This window comes from Salvia splendens, chromosome 11, assembly GCF_004379255.2.
Source record: "Salvia splendens isolate huo1 chromosome 11, SspV2, whole genome shotgun sequence".
Lineage (NCBI taxonomy): Eukaryota > Viridiplantae > Streptophyta > Magnoliopsida > Lamiales > Lamiaceae > Salvia > Salvia splendens.
In genome coordinates, this window is record NC_056042.1 from 22,534,342 (window position 1) to 22,558,675 (window position 24,334).

At 35.7% G+C, this 24,334-nt stretch overlaps 1 protein-coding gene and 2 pseudogenes across 1 annotated transcript; 2 read left to right on the plus strand and 1 right to left on the minus strand.

Moving 5' to 3' along the window:
• Positions 1-1,342: 1,342 nt before the first annotated feature.
• On the minus strand, positions 1,343-1,785 carry LOC121754600 (annotated as a pseudogene).
• A 69-nt stretch (positions 1,786-1,854) lies between these two features.
• Positions 1,855-6,728, plus strand: LOC121754601 (annotated as a pseudogene).
• An 856-nt stretch (positions 6,729-7,584) lies between these two features.
• On the plus strand, positions 7,585-13,107 carry LOC121754602 (geranylgeranyl pyrophosphate synthase, chloroplastic-like). Its single transcript, XM_042149933.1, has 2 exons — positions 7,585-7,807; positions 12,554-13,107. Exons 1-2 carry the CDS (start codon positions 7,585-7,587, stop codon positions 13,105-13,107), a joined length of 777 nt encoding a protein of 258 aa, XP_042005867.1.
• The last annotated feature ends 11,227 nt before the right edge of the window (positions 13,108-24,334 follow it).

Sequence of the window (24,334 nt, forward strand, 5' to 3'; positions counted from 1 at the left end):
ACTGTGCGTGCTCCTGGTCAACAACAGGCGACGACTTGTTCATCAGAGTTTTCTTCGTCGTCAATTCGTGCGAACCTCGACCGACGAGATAACGATGAAATATTATCTAATGATTATTTAATTCTTAAAATTAAAAGAAATCATTAAAATATTATTATTTAATCGAAACAAAATATTTTGGGAAGATTTCCCTAGATTTTAGGAATATTTTGATTATTGACTATATCTATAGAAATAAATATATTTTATTTTATTCCTATGGACAAGAATAATTAAATAGTTTCCTAATTATTATATATCTAGAACCCTAATAAGGAAAGATATGTAGAAATATATTAAATAATATAATTATTCTCTTCCTAATCTTGAACGAGGAATTAATTTAAGTTTAATTATTCGTGTCAGTCTAAGATATAAATAATTCAATTTATTTTAGATAAATCTTATAGAAGACATGAATAAGAATTGAACTTTAGTAAATTAATATAACTTCCTTAAATAAGATACTAAAAGATGGTAAAAGCTTTAATTATTCAGTCAATTAAATACCAACATAATTTAATTAGGTATTTTCTGCCTTAAGGCTAAGAATAATTAATGAAAAACCATAACTAAAATATCTAAGCGATAATTACAAAACCACGTTTTGTATATGGTCTCCATCGATTGGTCCACAACTTATGAAGCCATTTTCTGAATATTATCGCCACTCATGTTGTGGGGACAATAATCCTAAGCGAAATAGCAAGTTTATATAGTTGGACTTCTCAAATATAAATAGTATGGACTAGAAAGTAGTTTCCAATATTATCACCACCCATCTGTGGGGACAATAATCCTAAGAAATTACAAGCTTCAGAAGTCCAAACAGAATTTATGAGATAACTTGGTCTTGTTATCAACGCATGAGCATTGTTATGGGAGTGTGTTGTAGAAACGAGATTTTGTAATGCTAAATCTGATTGTCGTGCTTAGGCAACATTTGGCGGCCATGCTGTGCTGCGGTCTCTGAACTATTCGTCGGTGTTATAGCATGATTTTACTCCACTCTTGTTTACAAAACACATCACTCTTAGCATGATTTTACTCCACTTTTGTTTACAAAACACATCACTCTTTGCATGATTTTACTCCACTCTTGTTTACAAAACACATCACTCTTAGCATGATTTTACTTAACTCTTGTTTACAAAACACATCACTCTTAGCATGATTTTACTTCACTCTTGTTAATAAAATACATCACTATTATTTAATTGGTAGCTCAACCCACACGATTTACGAGTTTATGTGATGAAGTTCAATTACTTAATTAATTATTTACATCAAATTATTTAGCTATTTAATTCAAAAAAGAAGCTATATTAATTATGTAAGTCAATTTTGGCATGCATGAGAAGATATTAATCAGTTTAGAATTTCGTTCCCCAGCCGCCGCCGCCGTCTCGAACGTCCCCAACCACACCCTCGACCCCCGCCGCTTCGGGTCACGTATCTCCGCCGCATACTTCCCCACGGCCGCCGCCTCACCCCCCTGTAGTGCTGCTGCTCCTCCACCACCCGCTCATGATGATCATCATCATCACCACCCCCGAACACGATCCACTCCAGCGTCTTCGCCTGAATCGAGAGGTCGATCACCGGTGGCCAATCAAAATCAAAGGACAGCTGTGAATCGCACGATGACTCCGAGGCGGAAACCGACGGTGTGCGATCAATCTCAAATTCTCCTGAGAGATGCATTCTGATTCTTTCGATTGCGGAAAATTCATCGGCGAACTCCATGGAAACGAAATTAAGTATCAAATCAAGATTAGTTAGTTTAGTTTAACTTTTTTTATGCACAGAACGAATATGATATTGATCACATCTATTTTGCGGCGGGTGGTGTTGAGCTCGGCGGCGGAGGCTGGGGAGAGGAGGAAGAGAGGGGAGAGGAAAAGGCATGTGAATTGGAGTTGGAAAATTGAAGGAGATGGTTGGAGTCGAATATGGTTTCCAAAAATACCCTTGTTAATTACTTTTTATTTAAAACATGTTAAATAACTAAGCCATAAGATTAATTTAGAGTATTAAAATGTGTGGCTGAGATTTGTTCTCTGGTTATGTACTTAATGAGCACTTGCCCTAGATCACTACTCTCTCTATATATATACATATATATATATGTATATATATAGAGTTGTGATCATATGATAACCCCCAAATCACGTAATAACTCTATAACCAAATCTGAACCACACATATTTTCTAATCTTGTGGTTGAGATTCAAACTTAGATTTACTTCATAAAAAAGGCGCACAGGGTAAATATGTCATTTCCCTCATTTAATTTCTGAATTTCGCTCCATTCTTTCACTCTCTCTCAGTTCGATTCTCTCTTCTCAGTGATTTTGTTTCCATATTTCTCGCCTATTTTATTTACATAGGCTCCAGATTTTCTTCCGATTTGGTTCATTATTCCATAATCTCCAGATTTTGTTTTCATATTTCTCGCATAATTGTGACCGGGAAGATGTTTTCAATTTTGCATATAAGTTGATAAAATGATAGTTTTACCGGATAGAATGATACTCTGAGTTGATAAAATGATAGTTTTGTCGGAAGGAATGATACTCTGAGTTGATAAAATGATAGTTTTATTGATTTGTAGGTATGTACATTCCTGCATACAAAGATACTTTGAGTTGATAAAATGATAGTTTTGCTGGATAGAATGATACTCTTAGTTGATAAAATTATAGTTTTACCGGATAGAATGATACTCTGAGTTGATAAAATGATAGTTTTGCCGGATAGAATGATACTCTGAGTTGATAAAATGTTAGTTTTATTGATTTGTAGGTATGTACATTCCTGCATACAATGATACTCTGAGTTGATAAAATGATAGTTTTGCCGGATAGAATGATACTCTGAGTTGATAAAATGATAGTTTTGCCGGATAGAATGATACTCTGAGTTGATAAAATGATAGTTTTGCCGGATAGAATGATACTCTGAGTTGATAAAATGATAGTTTTGCCGGATAGAATGATACTCTGAGTTGATAAAATGATAGTTTTGCCGGATAGAATGATACTCTTATTTGATAAAATGATAGTTTTACTGATTTGTAGGTATGTACATTCCTATTTGTGATGATGCTTTGAAGCCAATGATTGGTATGAAATTCAATACATTAGTAGAAGCAGCTGATTTCTATCCCTGGTATCATTTTATCATTTGAAATTATCATTTTATTCCCTGAAACTATCATTTTATAATTTAAAACAATAATTCATCATGGAATAAGGTATGAATTGATGATACAAAACCAAGTATAAAGTAAATTCAAAGTAAATTCATCATGCTGTCATATGTAACCCTAAATCTACACAAAAAAACTATAGAATCTAAAAAAACGAGAATCTGTGGAAAAATGATAAAATCGAGCAAAAACAAAAGTGAAATAAGTAATAAACTTCATCCAGCCTTCCTTCGATGATGCTTGAGCGTTTTCCTTCGACATAATCCAGAATTTGGATGATTTTTCCTTCGAAACTGAAGAAGCAAGGGTTTGAAATGCGATTCAGAGGGTTTGAGTGTGAGAGATTTTGAATGGAGTGTTTAATTCACGTTTTCTTCTTACCCGCCCAATTTTATAACGAAATGACACTTTTGCCCTTAATATATCCGAAATATGATAGTTAGATTAAATCCAGACCACATATTTTTAAAATGTGTGGTGGAGATTTATTATAGGGTTATCACACAATTTGGAGTTATCATTATAATGAACACCTATATAAATATATGGTTTTGATCTATGCAAAATTAGATTTAAATACAGAAACGCAGAACAATATCATACGTAGGCACTTTTAGGTCATAGTTAGTTAATTTTTAGGTGATGCTAATAAAGCATGACCTAAAATGATCTTAGCATGACATTAAACCCAAATATTATAATATGACCTAAAATTGCTTATTTATGACATTCCGTGTTTTTGGTTAATTATTGATCATCTAATCATAGGGCCAAGATTTGGGCTGCATTTCTGGATTTAAATGCATTTTTATTTTGATCATCTCCCTATATATATATATATATAGAGTCGTGATCATATGATAACCCCTAAATATCGTAATAACCCTATAACTAAATCTGAACCATACATATTTCTAATCATGCGGTTGAGATTCACACTTAGATTTACTTCATAAAAAAAAGGCGGAGGGGTAAATATGTCATTTCGCTCATTTAATTTCTGAATTTCGCCAAATATCATGTAAAATGATAAAATGATATATGTTAGGTTTATTGCATAGAATGATAGTTTTGCCGGATAGAATGATATTCTACTTCATAAAAAAGGCGGAGGGGTAAATATGTCATTTCGCTCATTTAATTTCTGAATTTCGCCAAATATCACGTAAAATGATATATGTTAGGTTTATTGCATAGAATGATAGTTTTGCCGGATAGAATGATACTCTGAGTTGATAAAATGATACTCTGAATGATAAAATGATACTCTGAATTTCGCCAAATATCACGTAAAATGATAAAATGATAGGTTTATTGCATAGAATGATAGTTTTGCCGGATAGAATGATACTCTGAGTTGATAAAATGATACTTTTGACTAACTGATAAAATGATAGGTTTATTGCATAGAATGATAGTTTTACCGGATAGAATGATACTCTGAGTTGATAAAATGATACTTTTGACTGACTGATAAAATGATAGGTTTATTGCATAGAATGATAGTTTTGCCGAATAGAATAATACTCTGAGTTGATAAAATGATACTCTGAATGATAAAATGATACTCTAAATTTCGCCAAATATCACGTAAAATGATAAAATGATAGGTTTATTGCATAGAATGATAGTTTTGCCGGATAGAATGATACTCTGAGTTGATAAAATGATACTCTGAATGATAAAATGATACTCTGAATTTCGCCAAATATCACGTAAAATGATAAAATGATAGGTTTATTGCATAGAATGATAGTTTTGCCGGATAGAATGATACTCTGAGTTGATAAAATGATACTCTGACTGATAAAATGATACTCTGAATTTCGCCAAATATCACGTAAAATGATAGGTTTATTGCATAGAATGATAGTTTTGCCGGATAGAATGATACTCTAAGTTGATAAAATGATAAAATGATAAAATGATAGGTTTATTGCATAGAATGATAGTTTTGCCGGATAGAATGATACTCTGAGTTGATAAAATGATACTCTGAATGATAAAATGCTACTCTGAATTTTGCCAAATATCACGTAAAATGATAAAATGATAGGTTTATTGCATAGAATGATAGTTTTGCCGGATAGAATGATACTATGAGTTGATAAAATGATACTCTTGACTGATAAAATGATAAAATGATACTCACAACAGATAGAATGATACTTTAGTTGATAAAATGATACCTTTGGCGGATAGAATAATAGTTTTGCCGGATAGAATGATAGTTTTTGTCGGATAGAATGATAGTATATGTTAGGTTTACAGCATACAATGATAGTTTTGTCGGATAGAATGATACTCTGAGTTGATAAAATGATACTTTTGACTGATAAAATGATAAAATGATACTCACAGTAGATAGAATGATACTTTGAGTTGATAAAATGATACCTTTGTCGGATAGAATGATAGTTTTGCCGGATAGAATGATACTCTGAGTTGATAAAATGATACTTTTGGCTTATAATGATAGTTTTGTCATTTTATAGGTCGAAGTATCATTTTATCGGCTGCGAAATTAAATGAGAGAAATGACAGTTTTACCCTGCGCTTTTTTTTATGAAGTAAATCTAAGTTTGAATCTCAACCGCAGGATTAGAAATATGTGTGGTCCAGATTTAGTTATAGGGTTATTACGGGAATTGGGGTTATCAATATAACGCACCCCTATATATATATATATATATATATATATATATATATATATACCTATATATATATATATATATATATATATATATATATATATATATAGGGAGATGATCAAAGTATAACTAATATTAAGTGTATAACTAGAGAACAAATCTCAGTCACTCATTATCTTAATCCAATGACCAAAATAAGTAAACATTTTTAGTTAATAAAAACTGCATAGGGGTATTTTAGGAAATCAACTTTAGTTAATAAAACCTGCATAGGGATATTTGCTTTGTTAGCATTTACTTTGTAATTCATGGTGACGGCCACAGTGGGGGTGGCGCCGGAGAGGATACTGGGGGCGGTGGGGGAGCTGGCAAAGGCGATCGGGACGGAAGGGCTGGTGGCGGGGCAGTTGGTGGACCTCAACTGCACCGGCGAAGCTAATGTAGGATTAGACACGTTGGAATTCATACACATTCACAAAACTGCCGCATTGCTAGAGTCCTATGTAGTTTTGGGGGCTATCTTGGGAGGTGGAAGCAACGATCAAGTCGAGAAATTAAGAACTTTTGCTAGGAAAATCGGTCTGCTCTTCCAAGTTGTGGATGACATTTTGGATGTTACAAAGTCTTCGGAGGAGTTGGGAAAGACGGCCGGGAAGGACTTGGCCGTCGACAAGACTACATATCCGAAGCTGCTGGGGCTCAATAAGGCGTTTGAGTTTGCCGAGAAGCTCAACGAGGAGGCCAAGGCGCAACTGTCTGACTTCGATCCACTCAAGGCAGCCCCGCTATCCGCACAGGCGGATTACATTACTCATAGGCAAAATTAGTTAAAAAACCTTTGGGTCTATTGTAGAAAAATTGAAGAGATGTTTTGCTATGCCATGAAATACATCACTCTAACAATGTTTTTATTTCACTAATATAAAAAAATAGATCACTATAAGAAAATATCACAGAAACTTCACTATAACCATGAATACATCACTCTAACCATGTTTTTACTTCAGTGAGATGAAAAAAATAGATCACTATAAGCAACGATCAGAGACACTTCACTCTAACCATGGAACGTATCACTCTAAACATGTTTTTACTGCACTGATATGAAAAAAATAGCTCACTATAAGCAAATATCACAGAAACATCACTCTAACCGTGGAACACATCACTCTAAGCATGTTTTTACTTCAATGATATGAAAAATATAGATCACTATAACCAAATATCACAGACACTTCACTATAACCGTGGAATACAAAACTCTAAGCATGTTTTTACTTCAATGATATAAAAAAAATAGATCACTATAACCAAATATCATAGAAACATCACTATAACCGTGGAACACATCACTCTAAGCATGTTTTTACTTCACTGATATAAAAAAATAGGTCACTATAACCAAATATCACAGACACTTCACTATAACCGTGGAATACATCACTCTAAGCATGTTTTTACTTCACTGATATGAAAAAAATAGATCACTATAATAAAATATCACAGAAACATCACTCTAACCGTGGAATACATCACTCTAAACATGTTTTTACTTCACTGATATGAAAAAAATAGATCACTATAAGCAAATATAACAGAACCATAACTATAACCATGGAACACATCACTCTAAGCATGTTTATACTTCACTGATTTTAAAAAAATAGATCACTATAAGAAAAAATGGGGCTTCTATTCACACTCCTTTTCCTCTCCCCTCTCTTCCCCTTCTCCCCAGCCTCCGCCGCCGAGCTCAAGACCACCCGCCGCGCCCTTGCCGGTGCCGCCAATTGCAACATTTTCCGCGGTAAATGGGTGTACGACGACTCCTACCCTCTCTACGACTTCTCATCGACGACCAGTTTAATTGCCTCAAATACCGCCGTCCCGATCGGAATTACCTCAAGTACCGATGGCAGCCTTTCTCCTGCAACCTAGCTAGGTAATCAATTGATTTAATTTCTTCTGATCATCGCTTCCGGCGAAGCAGCGGTAGGCGGACGGAGGTGGCAGAGAAAGCCATGGATGAACTACGGAAGCTTCCACGGTCCCCGTGATCGCCTCGTGAATCCAACGGATGAGCACCCGCTTCCCGTTCCTAAATTTCCTATTTAGTTTCAAAATTTGGCGATTTTGCTCTGTTCGTGTAGGTATTTGGTTTGATTGTTGACGAAATTGATAGCTAATATGGAGTTGTGTATGTAATTAAATTCCTGATTTATGTGTTTAGGGTTTACAGTTTTACTATGTGAGGATCGTAATTAGTCAATTACTTGTATGTGTAGTTTTCAATTAGTTCGCGCTTAGTTGAGCGTAAGGTAAGAAATTAACTAGGACTTCAACTAAGTTGTTAATAACTGTGCATCAATTCATGATTATACTATGTATTGCACTAATATACGAAAGAATACTAGTATTAAAAATTAATCAAATTCACTTTCCAACTTCACCATTAATCAATCTAAAAACCACTTGACAAGATAACAAGGTGAAGGGTTTTATAGTACAAAAATAAAAAGAAAAGTTGTTGATAGTGATCATGTATTGAAGCTTATTCCAGATGCATTACACTCTTCCAGCAGTTTAAGGATGTTGTGCTCGGGGGCACTCATAGATGGAAGAATGCGTCAAGGAGGCTGAGGCTTCGTTCTTGGAGTCTCGGGTTTGATGTCGACCTGTTCCTCCAAAACCGACGTCTGCACCTGTAGAAATGCTTGATCAATCAACACGAAACAAATCGAAGCTTAATTGTGAGAAGAGAAAGAAAAAGGGTTTTTGAAGAGAATAATTTTGCGTGGATATTATTGAGCTGAATGAATGTTTAATCGACAACTACAAGATCTCCATTCTTTCACTCTCTCTCAGTTCGATTCTCTCTTCTCAGTGATTTTGTTTCCATATTTCTCGCCTATTTTATTTACATAGGCTCCAGATTTTCTTCCGATTTGGTTCATTATTCCATAATCTCCAGATTTTGTTTTCATATTTCTCGCATAATTGTGACCGGGAAGATGTTTTCAATTTTGCATATAAGTTGATAAAATGATAGTTTTACCGGATAGAATGATACTCTGAGTTGATAAAATGATAGTTTTGCCTGATAGAATGATACTTTGAGTTGATAAAATGATAGTTTTATTGATTTGTAGGTATGTACATTCCTACATACAAAGATACTTTGAGTTGATAAAATGATAGTTTTGCTGGATAGAATGATACTCTTAGTTGATAAAATTATAGTTTTACCGGATAGAATGATACTCTGAGTTGATAAAATGATAGTTTTGCCGGATAGAATGATACTCTGAGTTGATAAAATGTTAGTTTTATTGATTTGTAGGTATGTACATTCCTGCATACAATGATACTCTGAGTTGATAAAATGATAGTTTTGCCGGATAGAATGATACTCTGAGTTGATAAAATGATAGTTTTGTCGGATAGAATGATACTCTGAGTTGATAAAATGATAGTTTTGCCGGATAGAATGATACTCTGAGTTGATAAAATGATAGTTTTGCCGGATAGAATGATACTCTGAGTTGATAAAATGATAGTTTTGCCGGATAGAATGATACTCTTATTTGATAAAATGATAGTTTTACTGATTTGTAGGTATGTACATTCCTATTTGTGATGATGCTTTGAAGCCAATGATTGGTATGAAATTCAATACATTAGTAGAAGCAGCTGATTTCTATCCCTATTATCATTTTATCATTTGAAACTATCATTTTATAATTTAAAACAATAATTCATCATGAAATAAGGTATGAATTGATGATACAAAACCAAGTATAAAGTAAATTCAAAGTAAATTCATCATGATGTCATATGTAACCCTAAATCTACACTAAAAAACTATAGAATCTAAAAAAACGAGAATCTGTGGAAAAATGATAAAATCGAGCAAAAACAAAAGTGAAATAAGTAATAAACTTCATTCAGCCTTCCTTCGATGATGCTTGAGCGTTTTCCTTCGACATAATCCAGAATTTGGATGATTTTTCCTTCGAAACTGAAGAAGCAAGGGTTTGAAATGCGATTCAGAGGGTTTGAGTGTGAGAGAAATTGAATGGAGTGTTTAATTCACGTTTTCTTCTTACCCGCCCAATTTTATAACGAAATGACACTTTTGCCCTTAATATATCAAAAATATGATAGTTAGATTAAATCCAGACCACATATTTTTAAAATGTGTGGTGGAGATTTAGTTATAGGGTTATCACACAAATTGGAGTTATCATTATAATGCACCCATATATATATATATGGTTTTTATCTATGCAAAATTAGATTTAAATACAGAAACGCAGAACAATATCATACGTAGGCACTTTTAGGTCATAGTTAGTTAATTTTTATGTCATGCTAACAAAGCATGACCTAAAATGATCTTAGCATGACATTAAACCCAAATATTATAATATGACCTAAAATTGCTTATTTATGACATTCCGTGTTTTTGGTTAATTATTGACCATTAGATCATCTAATCATAGGGCCATGATTTGGGCTGCATTTCTTGATTTAAATGCATTTTTATTTTGATCATCTCCATATATATATATATATTTATATATATATATATATATATATATATATATATAGAGTCGTGATCATATGATAACCCCTAAATATCGTAATAACCCTATAACTAAATCTGGACCACACATATTTCTAATTATGCGGTTGAGATTCAAACTTAGATTTACTTCATAAAAAAAAAGGCGGAGGGGTAAATATGTCATTCCCCTCATTTAATTTCTGAATTTCGCCAAATATCACGTAAAATGATAAAATGATATATGTTAGGTTTATTGCATAGAATGATAGTTTTGCCGGATAGAATGATACTCTACTTCATAAAAGGCGGAGGGGTAAATATGTCATTTCGCTCATTTAATTTCTGAATTTCACCAAATATCACGTAAAATGATATATGTTAGGTTTATTGCATAGAATGATAGTTTTGCCGGATAGAATGATACTCTGAGTTGATAAAATGATACTCTGAGTGATAAAATGATACTCTGAATTTCGCCAAATATCACGTAAAATGATAAATGATAGGTTTATTGGATATAATGATAGTTTTGCCGGATAGAATGATACTCTGAGTTGTTAAAATGATACTTTTGACTAACTGATAAAATGATAGGTTTATTGCATAGAATGATAGTTTTGCAGGATAGAATGATACTCTGAGTTGATAAAATGATACTTTTGATTGACTAATAAAATGATAAAATGATAGGTTTATTGCATACAATGATAGTTTTGCCGGATAGAATGATACTCTGAGTTGATAAAATGATACTCTGAATGATAAAATGATACTCTAAATTTCGCCAAATATCACGTAAAATGATAAAATGATAGGTTTATTGCATAGAATGATAGTTTTACCGGATAGAATGATACTCTGAGTTGATAAAATGATACTCTGAATGATAAAATGATACTCTAAATTTCGCCAAATATCACGTAAAATGATAAAATGATAGGTTTATTGCATAGAATGATAGTTTTGCCGGATAGAATGATACTTTGAGTTGATAAAATGATACTCTTGACTGATAAAATGATACTCTGAATTTCGCCAAATATCACGTAAAATGATAGGTTTATTGCATAGAATGATAGTTTTGCCGGATAGAATGATACTCTAAGTTGATAAAATGATAAAATGATAAAATGATAGGTTTATTGCATAGAATGATAGTTTTGCCGGATAGAATGATACTCTGAGTTGATAAAATGATACTCTGAATGATAAAATGATACTCTGAATTTTGTCAAATATCACGTAAAATGATAAAATGATAGGTTTATTGCATAGAATGATAGTTTTGCCGGATAGAATGATACTATGAGTTGATAAAATGATACTCTTGACTGATAAAATGATACTCACAACAGATAGAATGATACTTTAGTTGATAAAATGATACCTTTGGCGGATAGAATAATAGTTTTGCCGGATAGAATGATAGTTTTTATCGGATAGAATGATAGTATATGTTAGGTTTACAGCATACAATGATAGTTTTGTCGGATAGAATGATACTCTGAGTTGATAAAATGATACTTTTGACTGATAAAATGATAAAATGATACTCACAGTAGATAGAATGATACTTTGAGTTGATAAAATGATACCTTTGTCGGATAGAATGATAGTTTTGCCGGATAGAATGATACTCTGAGTTGATAAAATGATACTTTTGGCTTATAATGATAGTTTTGTCATTTTATAGGTCGAAGTATCATTTTATCGGCTGCGAAATTAAATGAGAGAAATGACAGTTTTACCCCGCGCTTTTTTTTATGAAGTAAATCTAAGTTTGAATCTCAACCGCAGGATTAGAAATATGTGTGGTCCAGATTTAGTTATAGGGTTATTACGGTAATTGGGGTTATCAATATAACGCACCCCTATATATATATATATATATATATATATATATATATATATATATATATAGGGAGATGATCAAAGTATAACTAATATTAAGTGTATAACTAGAGAACAAATCTCAGTCACTCATTATCTTAATCCAATGACCAAAATAAGTAAACATTTTTAGTTAATAAAAAACTGCATAGGGGTATTTTAGGAAATCAACTTTAGTTAATAAAAACTGCATAGGGATATTTGCTTTGTTGGCATTTACTTTGGAATTCATGGCGACGGCCACAGTGGGGGTGGCGCCGGAGAGGATACTGGGGGCGGTGGGGGAGCTGGCAAAGGCGATCGGGACGGAAGGGCTGGTGGCGGGGCAGGTGGTGGACCTCAACTGCACCGGCGAAGCTAATGTAGGATTAGACACGTTGGAATTCATACACATTCACAAAACTTCCGCATTGCTAGAGTCCTATGTAGTTTTGGGGGCTATCTTGGGAGGTGGAAGCAACGATCAAGTCGAGAAATTAAGAACTTTTGCTAGGAAAATCGGTCTGCTCTTCCAAGTTGTGGATGACATTTTGGATGTTACAAAGTCTTCGGAGGAGTTGGGAAAGACGGCCGGGAAGGACTTGGCCGTCGACAAGACTACATATCCGAAGCTGCTGGGGCTCAATAAGGCGTTTGAGTTTGCCGAGAAGCTCAACGAGGAGGCCAAGGCGCAACTGTCTGACTTCGATCCACTCAAGGCAGCCCCGCTATCCGCACAGGCGGATTACATTACTCATAGGCAAAATTAGTTAAAAAACCTTTGGGTCTATTGTAGAAAAATTGAAGAGATGTTTTGCTATGCCATGAAATACATCACTCTAACCATGTTTTTATTTCACTGATATATAAAAAAATAGATCACTATAAGAAAATATCACAGAAACTTCACTATAACCATGAATACATCACTCTAACCATGTTTTTACTTCAGTGAGATGAAAAAAATAGATCACTATAAGCAACGATCAAAGACACTTCACTCTAACCATGGAACGTATCACTCTAAGCATGTTTTTACTTCACTGATATGAAAAAATAGATCACTATAAGCAAATATCACAGAAACATCACTCTAACCGTGGAACACATCACTCTTAGCATGTTTTTACTTCAATGATATGAAAAATATAGATCACTATAACCAAATATCACAGACACTTCACTATAACCGTGGAATACAAAACTCTAAGCATGTTTTTACTTCAATGATATAAAAAAAATAGATCACTATAACCAAATATCATAGAAACATCACTATAACCGTGGAACACATCACTCTAAGCATGTTTTTACTTCACTGATATAAAAAAATAGGTCACTATAACCAAATATCACAGACACTTCACTATAACCGTGGAATACATCACTCTAAGCATGTTTTTACTTCACTGATATGAAAAAAATAGATCACTATAATAAAATATCACAGAAACATCACTCTAACCGTGGAATACATCACTCTAAACATGTTTTTACTTCACTGATATGAAAAAAATAGATCACTATAAGCAAATATAACAGAACCATAACTATAACCATGGAACACATCACTCTAAGCATATTTTTACTCCACTGATTTTAAAAAAATAGATCACTATAAGAAAAAATGGGGCTTCTATTCACACTCCTTTTCCTCTCCCCTCTCTTCCCCTTCTCCCCAGCCTCCGCCGCCGAGCTCAAGACCACCCGCCGCGCCCTTGCCGGTGCCGCCAATTGCAACATTTTCCGCGGTAAATGGGTGTACGGCGCCTCCTACCCTCTCTACGACTTCTCCTCCTACCCCTTCATCGACGACCAGTTTAATTGCCTCAAATACCGCCGTCCCGATCGGAATTACCTCAAGTACCGGTGGCAGCCTTTCTCCTGCAACCTAGCTAGGTAATCAATTGATTTAATTTCTTCTGATCATCGCTTCCGGCGAAGCAGCGGTAGGCGGACGGAGGTGGCAGAGAAAGCCATGGATGAACTACGGAAGCTTCCACGGTCCCCGTGATCGCCTCGTGAATCCAATGGCTGAGCACCCGCTTCCCGTTCCTAAATTTCCTATTTAGTTTCAGAATTTGGCGATTTTGCTCTGTTCGTGTAGGTGTTTGGTTTGATTGTTGACGAAATTGATAGCTAATATGGAGTTGTGTATGTAATTAAATTCCTGATTTATGTGTTTAGGGTTTACAGTTTTACTATGTGAGGATCGTAATTAGTCAATTACTTGTATGTGTAGTTTTCAATTAGTTCGCGCTTAGTTGAGCGTAAGGTAAGAAATTAACTAGGACTTCAACTAAGTTGTTAATAACTGTGCATCAATTCATGATTATACTATGTATTGCACTAATATACGAAAGAATACTAATATTAAAAATTAATCAAATTCACTTTCCAAATTCACCATTAATCAATCTAAAAACCACTTGACAAGATAACAAGGTGAAAGGTTTTATAGTACAAAAATAAAAAGAAAGGTTGTTGATAGTGATCATGTATTGAAGCTTATTCCAGATGCATTACACTCTTCCAGCAGTTTAAGGATGTTGTGCTCGGGGGCACTCATAGATGGAAGAATGCGTCAAGGAGGCTGAGGCTTCGTTCTTGGAGTCTCGGGTTCGATGTCGACCTGTTCCTCCAAAACCGACGTCTGCACCTGTAGAAATGCTTGATCAATCAACACGAAACAAATCGAAGCTTAATTGTGAGAAGAGAAAGAAAAAGGGTTTTTGAAGAGAATAATTTTGCGTGGATATTATTGAGCTGAATGAATGTTTAATCGACAACTACAAGATCTTCTCTTCTACTATTTATACTAACAGCTAACTAAAGAGTAATCAAGAAGATCACTTGAAACAGTTACAACTTCTACTAACTAAACAAGAACTCAACGGCTAGTAGCCGTTAGCCTCAACCGCTTTTCAAACTTCATAGCTTCTCGGTTGAGTGTTATGCATTCCACTGAACACACCATGAATCCTCATTGCTTTGTTAGCCAAACATGCAACAATCTCCACCTTGGCTACAAGGCAATGCTCATCTCTCCACCGAGCACAAACTTACCAGCCTACAACAATATTCGAACTTTTCCTTGTTCAAAGGCTTTGTAAGCATATCAGCCGGGTTGTGAGCGGTGTCGATCTTCTTCACCCTCACTCTACCACTTTCAACCTCATCTCTGATGAAGTGTAACCTCACGTCAATGTGTTTACTACGCTCGTGAAACATTTGGTGTTTTGCAAGGCACAGAGCTCCACTGTTGTCACAATAGACAGTCACTCCTTTCTGTACAACTCCAAACTCAGCCACGAGTCCCAGTAGCCATTTGCTCTCCTTTACTGCCGATGTGAGGGACATATACTCTGCTTCAGTTGTGCTTAATGCAACCACACTTTGCAAGCTCGACTTCCAGCATATTGCAGATCCAAAAAGAGTGAAGATGTAGCTTGTCTGGGATCGTCTTGTATCAATATTTGCAGCATAATCAGAGTCACAATATCCCACCAAAGGCTCTTCTTCTAACTCACTTCTACCTGAGAACAGAACCCCCAGCTTATTTGCTCCACCTAGGTACCTCAGAGACCACTTCAAGGCATTCCAGCGCTGTCTGCCATACCCAGCCATGTAGCGGCTGGTTGTGCTGATAGCATGGGCTATATCCGGCCTCGTGCATATCATAAGATACATCAGACTCCCAACAATATTAGAGTAGGGAATTAACTCCATCTCCTTTCTTTCCTCTTCAGTTCCAGCCTTCTGATCATTACACAACTTGAAGTGTATAGGCATTGGTGTTGAAGTCCTTCTCATGTTGTCAAGTCTGAATTTCTACAACATCTTACTGATGAAATCTGTCTGAAAAAACCAAAGCTTCTTGCTGCCTTTGTCTCTGATAATGTCCATGCCAAGGATCCTACTTGCACTTCCAAGATCCTTCATCTCAAAATCCCTCATCAGCTGTTCTTTCACCTTCTTTATCTCCCTTATATCCTCACCTGACAACAACATATCGTCGACATACAAGAGCAAATAGATGGGACTCTTATTAGCTTGCCTTTTCACAAACACACAGCTGTCATAAGGGGATCTAGCAAACCCCAGCCTTGTCAGACTTTCACCGAATTTCAAATACCATTGCCTACTTGATTGTTTGAGCCCATAGATGCTCTTCTTGAGCATGCATACTTTATGCTCAGAGCCAGGTACTTCAAAGCCTTGAGGCTGAGCCATGTAGATTGTTTCTTCAAGATCCCCATTTAAAAATGCTGTCTTGACATCCATCTGCTCCAGCTCCCATCCTTTCCTTGCTGCCACGGCCAATAACACTCGAATAGAGTTATGTTTCAGCACCGGGGAATACACCTCATTAAAGTCAACTCCTTTTTCTTGGTTGTACCCCTTTGCAACAAGCCTTGCTTTGAACCTGACTGTGTGAGTGTCTGCTGTTTCAAGCTTCTTCTTAAACACCCACTTGCACCCTATAAGCTTTCTGAATTCGGCCTTCTCAACCAAGATCCAGGTTTTATTAGCAATCAGAGAATCCACTTCTTCCTTCATTGCTCTGATCCATTGGTCCCTTTCTGCTCCACTCACAGCTTCAGAATAGGAGCCTGGTTCAGAAGCATCCATTTGCTCAGCAACATGTAGAGCATAATACAACATCTCATAATCACTAAATCTTGCAGGAGGTCTGATAGTTCTCTTTGCCCTTTCTCTAGCCAATGAAGGTTCTGGTGCATCTGGTGTGGAGTCTTGAGGCACAGCTTCATTTGATTGAGTATCTGGATCAGTTAGAATTCCTCCACCTGCCTCATAGTTCTCCACACTTACTTCATCATTAGAATCCAGACCCACATCTGTCTTAGCAGCTCTGGACTAATTGAAATCAGATTCTGGATTTTTGACATTTCCTTGATTCAGATAAGGCATGCTGTCCTCCAGAAAAACCACATCTCTACTGATCAGCACCTTTTGCCTCCCAGGTTCAGTACACCATAGCCTATACCCCTTGACCCCCTTTTCATAGCCAAGCATAATGCACTGCAAGGCTCTAGCATTCAACTTCCCTTGTTTGAAGTGTGCAAACGCTCTACACCCAAAAGGCTTCAATCTTGTACAGTCAGGCCTTACTCCATGCCATTTTTCATCAGGTATTGCACCTCCAATTGCTGATGATGGGCATTTGTTGATCAAAAAAGCTGCTGTTGTCACAGCCTCTTCCCAAAAAATTTCTGTTTACTCCAGAAGAAGACAATAAGCATCTGACCCTTTCAAGGAGTGTGCGGTTCATTCTCTCCGCAACTCCATTCTGTTGAGGATTTCCAGGCACTGTCTTATGCCTTTTTATTCCTTTGTCCCTGCAAAATTGGTCAAATTCCTTGGAAAAGTACTCCAAACCGTTGTCAGTTCTTAACACCTTAGGAATAATCCCCCTTTTATTCTCTAACTCTTCACACCAATTCTTGAATGTGATGAATGCCTCTGACTTTTCCTTTAAGATAAAGACCCATACCTTCCTTGAAAAGTCATCAATTATAGACATATAGTATTTCCCTCACCCAAACTTTTAATAGGTGAGGGCCCCCAAAGATCTGAATGAATATAGTCTAATGGAGAGGATGATGAATGAGTACCTGCTGGAAATGATTTCTTCTTGGATTTTCCCAGCAAGCAATCTTGGCATTTCTTCATATTATCCATGCCACTGATGTCAATGATCCCTTTCTTCTCCATTGCTTTTAGAGTCCCTTCAGCCGGATGTCCTAGCTTGAGATGCCAAGCCATTAAATCTGGTCGGATAGTTGCATTAGCTTCACCCATTATAACAGTGGCCTGCAAATAATACAAACTTCCATCCCTCTCTGCCACCATCTTTACATCTTGTCCCTTACAAACCTTCATGACACCATTTTGAGAAAGAAACGAGTAGCCCTTCTTCTCAAGAGTTCCAAGAGACACCAGATTCCTTTTTACTTCAGGTATATACCTCACATCAGACAATATTATCACAGATCCATTTCTGAGCTTGAATTTAATCTCACCAATTCCTTTGATGCTGCAAGCTTTGTCATTCCCCAGTATGACTGACCCACTGCAGTGTCTGAGGTCTTGGAACCACTCAGCATAGGGGCAGATATGAAACGAGCATCCAGAGTCCATGATCCATGAACCCCTTTCAATCTTGTCCACTACATTCATCACTTCAGCTGGCTCTTCCCCATCACTGTTGACAATATTTGAATGGGACTTGGATTCAGCGGCCAATTTCTTCTTCCATCCATAGCAACCTCTCTTCAAATGTCCAGGTTTCTTGCACCAATGGCAAGACCTCTTTTCTTTTGCTGCAGGACCATCAGGCTTATAATCCTCGGCCTTCTTCTTGAATGGTTTCTTGCTCCATTTCTTGATATTAAGCGATTCAGGTTGATGTTGATCTTGACTTTTATTACCTCCTTTCTGCAGTTCCTTTGCCATTAGAGCTGCATGAACCTCATTGTAGGTAATCACCTTATCTCTACCATAAAGAATTGCATCCCTAAGCTGATCGTACGAATTTGGCAGAGCATTCAAGACCAAGATAGCCTTATCTTCATCACTTATCTTCACATCTACAGCTTCTAGATCATCCACAGACTTAGCAAAGTCTTCCAACTGCTCCATAATTGACTTATCCTCTGTGAAGCTGTAAGAGTAGAGCCTTCTTTTCATATACAAGCAGTTAGCCAAGGACTTGGCCAGATAAACGTCATCAAGCCTCTTCAAGATGCCCGCAACAGTCTTTTCACCCTGCACTTCGCGCAAGACCTTGTCACCCAGGCACAAGATCAGAGCGCTATGAGCCTTGAGTTGCATCTCATCATGCTTCGCCTGAGCTTTATCATCTAGCGCAACAGCCTTCCCCTTCTCAACCGAATCATCCGCGGCAAGAACAGCGGATAGGTCATGCTGCACCGAAACGGCTCTCATCTTCATCTTCCATATCCCGTAATCATTCTTTCCGGTAAACTTCTCCACATCAAGTCTGGCGGCCATAGCTGCGAATCAGAACGATCAAGCACCTTCAAGAATTCCCACAGACGGCGCCAATTGTAGAAATGCTTGATCAATCAACACGAAACAAATCGAAGCTTAATTGTGAGAAGAGAAAGAAAAAGGGTTTTTGAAGAGAATAATTTTGCGTGGATATTATTGAGCTGAATGAATGTTTAATCGACAACTACAAGATCTTCTCTTCTACTATTTATACTAACAGCTAACTAAAGAGTAATCAAGAAGATCACTTGAAACAGTTACAACTTCTACTAACTAAACAAGAACTCAACGGCTAGTAGCCGTTAGCCTCAACTGCTTTTCAAACTTCATAGCTTCTCGGTTGAGTGTTATGCATTCCACTGAACACACCATGAATCCTCATTGCTTTGTTAGCCAAACATGCAACAGCACCCTTCGGGATACGCCTGATGACGATCTTTCCTTCCAGATCCTTCCATCCTGATCGTCACACAAACATTCAAACATCAGGTAAATTAGATTGATTATACACAGACCCGAAGTATTTCGAGGATTATGCAATCAAACAAGCTCAAAATGATTTAATCTGTTGCAGTATTAGGTAGATTAACCTAAAGCAAATATCACAAAAACATCACTCTAAGCATGTTTTTACTTCACTGATGTGAACAAAATAGATCACTATAAGAAAATATCACAAAAACATCACTCTAACCTTGGAATATATCACTCTAAGCATGTTTTTACTTCACTGATAAGAACAAAATAGATCACTATAAGAAAATATCACAGAAACATCACTCTAACCGTGGAACACATCACTCTTAGCATGTTTTTACTTCACTGATGTGAACAAAACAGATCACTGTAAGAAAATATCACAGAAACATCACTCTAACCGTGGAACACATCACTCTAAGCATGTTTTTACTTCACGAATGTGAACAAAATAGATCTCTATAAGAATATATCACAGAAACATCACTCTAACCGTGGAAAACATCACTCTAAGCATGTTTTTACTTCACTGATGTGAACAAAATAGATCACTATAACCAAATATCACAGACACTTCACTATAACCGTGGAACACATCACTCTAAGCATGTTTCTACTTCACTGATATGAAAAAAAATAGATCACTATAAACAAATATCACAGACACTTCACTATAACCGTGGAACACATCACTTTACTCAAAAGGAAGGCATCGATTTTACCGAGACTTTCACTGCAATTTCGACGAAAGGCTCATTCAGAATTATCATGGTACTAGTGGCTTATTTTAATTTGGAGCTACACCAGATGGATGTAAAAACAACGTATCTTAATGGCGACGTTACAAAAATAAAAAGTTGCAGGCAATATTGAAAATTAATGGTGTGACTTGTGAGTGTGTGGGAAAAAGAAAGGCTTGGGAATTTACGAAGACTCTCTTGTCCAACCAAATTCACTAATTTGTTCATAAGTAATACTAACAGTTATGGCAAGACTGACAAATCGTGTTGTTATCAGATCTACTAATCTAATAAGGCCAAACCCTAACCCAATTCAAAATCGGGTATCAACCCATTAACTTCATGCATGTTCGTGCGAATTATCATGTCATGTCAAAAAATGTCAGTCTCACTGTTAATTAATATAAGTTACTGTACAGATTAGTTAGACATGATAACGACCATGATATTATACAATTAAAACGATATTACAGTATACGATATTACAATGTTAAAACCTGTTATAACATGATTAAAACCATATCATGATTTGAATCTAAATGACCATTATTTTATTGATAAAAATAATTTAATTATCGGACAAGCTGAACCCAACCGGACCCAGCTCGAACCTAACCTGTAATCATTAGGTTCTTATTGGATCAATCCTATAAGGACTTAAACCCTAATAAAACTTGACTAAAATTTATTAATTTTGGGTAATTTTATGTTAGATTATCGTATCATATTAAAATTTATTAGCCCTAATTCATGGTAAAATACTCGCATGTAAATGACTCTAGTAATATTAAATTGGAAATGGAGTGGAATTTGGTGAGACATAGACTCTTGTCCATTTTTCGATATTGGCTATAAATGACTTTATACTACTATGTTACTCAATCCAATTCATAAGTAAGATGGAAAATAAAATTTAAAAAAAAACTTTCCTTTTATACATTAAAAAATATCTGTAACATATACTAATATTTTATATTAACCTACGATACTATTGATAAATATCCATAACTAACTCAACATTGATTCCCTAATTAGGTAATTGCATAAAATAAATTTAAAACATCTGTCACTTGATGTAATTTATACGGTTGATTATTATAATCTAAAGGCTATAATTTAGCCTTAATTTTGATATAAAATACATAAGCTAGCGTAATCTGCAAGTTGTTGCAATTGGGTTTTACTTGGGCCTGTAGACGAAAGTGACTTAATATTTGACCTATGCTAATGATATACACACGTTATATATCTCTTCATATAAAATAACATATAGATTAGGAAACTCCTAACTCTCCTAACTATATATATGCGTGTTATCCATATAAATTATACTCTACATACATCAATAATTACAGGATCTACGTACATAGAAAATTTTTGGAGCTTAATTCTGATCAATTCAGCACTGGCCAGAAAGTTATCGAGATATAAATTAGGAAAGAAGCTATTTAACTTTTAGTTTTAATTCTCTCTTTAATTTCTTATTTAGGGTTCAATGTTATGGCGAATTAAGTCGAGGAACCAATGAGCATGACCGTATATATGAAAATGTGCAATGAAATTCATGAAAGAAGAAAGTATACTACATATTTGTGAACAAAGTATTCTATGTGGAATCTATTGTTTCGATTCTTGAATGTAGAGCTTGATGAGCTGATACATATATCATTTCATTCGAACAATCTAGATCCCAACTCTAATAAAACATCATACAAGCTAAAGCAAGATTACAGAGCTTAATCATAACAAACTTCGCTAAAGTACTTTCTTCTTTAACCCTTTGATCAACACGTCTCTCCAAGTGGTACACAGGTGGTCCACGGCCTTAGCTGTGTCTTCTGGTACAACCACGGCTTGGCACAAGTGAGATTGATGACTTGTTTATCACGTGCATCTTGCTTTGTTGCCATACACTGATCACCTTGGTTAGTAATCTTAGCATTGAACGCAGCAGCTTGATCAACTTGGCATGCAGCGCTTGATCAACTTGGCATGCAGCGCTTGATCAACTTGGCATGCGGCTGCTTGATCAACTTTGTTAGCAGCGGCTTGATCAATTTTGTTATCACTTACAACACACCCCCTCAAACCGAGTGAAGCTAGATATATTATTCCTAACCTTTCTCTCAGCTTCACGAAGGTTAATGACTCAGAGGTTTGGTGAAGATGTCAGCTATTTGATCAGCTGTGGGCACATGTCTTAATTCCAGCTCATTGCTCAAAACTTTATCACGAACAAAGTGCATATCCAACTCGATGTATTTGGTTCTTGCATGCAGTACTGGATTAGATGCCAGAGCTATTGCACTCATATTATCAACCCAAATCACTGGATCTTGCTTTTTCTTAATCTTCAATTCACCAAGTAATGTGACTAGCCAAGTCACTTCTGATGCAGCTTGAGCCAGACTCCTATACTCTGCTTCATACGTTATGATTATTCATACGAAACAACACGCAACGAAGAAAATCATGCTTTCAAGCAATTCACATAACATGAAATTAATCCACATAATCAGAGCCAAAAATTGGCTTTGATACCAATTGTTGGGGTTTGGAGCCCTTGCACAGCGGAAGTCATGCATTCACAAATAAATCATACATATAGATCTATTTGACCGATTATGGGATTAATTAACTATATGTTAAACATTCAAAAATGCATGCTATAACGCACATCAATCATGTAAAAGGAATTAAAACCTAAAACATGAATTTCCTACGGATTAGATTGTTGGGGTTTAGAGCCTCTTTCACAGTGGAAGTCATGCATTCACAAATAAATCATACGTACAAATCTATTTGCCCAATTATGAGATTAATTAACTATATTTTAAACATTTAAATATGCATTCTAGAACGCACATAAATCATGTAAAATGAATTAAAACCTAAAACATGAATTTCCTACGGATTAGAATTACCGATCTGATTCTCCAAAGAATCGTCGATTGCTTGCGGCTTCTCCACGTGATGTTCTTCGTACTCAACCACGAACCTTCTAATCTGTATCCCGAACTCAGAATCCGACCTTTGGGTGGGCAAAGCTTGTCAGAATCGAAAAGGGCTTGATTAGAAAGGAGACAGAACTCTAGTTCTGTGAAGAACTGATGTTTCCGTCCAATCCCTGAGGGGAGCACGAAAATTATGAGTAAAAATCCCCTTAATCTTCTTTCTAATCTCCTTTTATATAGAGTTATTATGGGCCAGATTAGGAATACATGGAGGTTGGACTTGGGCCAAACCTGTTGGACTTTTACTAATTAAATTGAGCCCCAATTTAATACAAGTCCAACAAAATATTATTATCAGCCACTATAATAAAATAATATTGACTTCCCGTCCAATCCCAAATTATGAGTAATCCGGACTTTACCTCTTTAATTTATTATTTCCCGTGTTTAAGATATGAATATCCATTAATTAATTTAAGTCTGATATTTGGCTTTAATTAATTAATATCTTTTTCCAAGAGTTGTCTAGTTCAAAATCTTTATTTATTATTCTGGAATAAATTCCAACCGGCCGAATTTCTGAATAATAAAACCTTTTTCGAACACCTCTTGAGGATATTATCAAACTGGACTCACCCAGCACACGAATCATTGCAATAACAATACTAGCACCTCTAGACATTAATCATCACTACCCAAGATATCAAGATTCTTGGATTGCGAAAAATCCGCACCATTTGATAAATCAAAGAAATGCATAATCAATATCGGCTTAGTGTTATATCAACAAT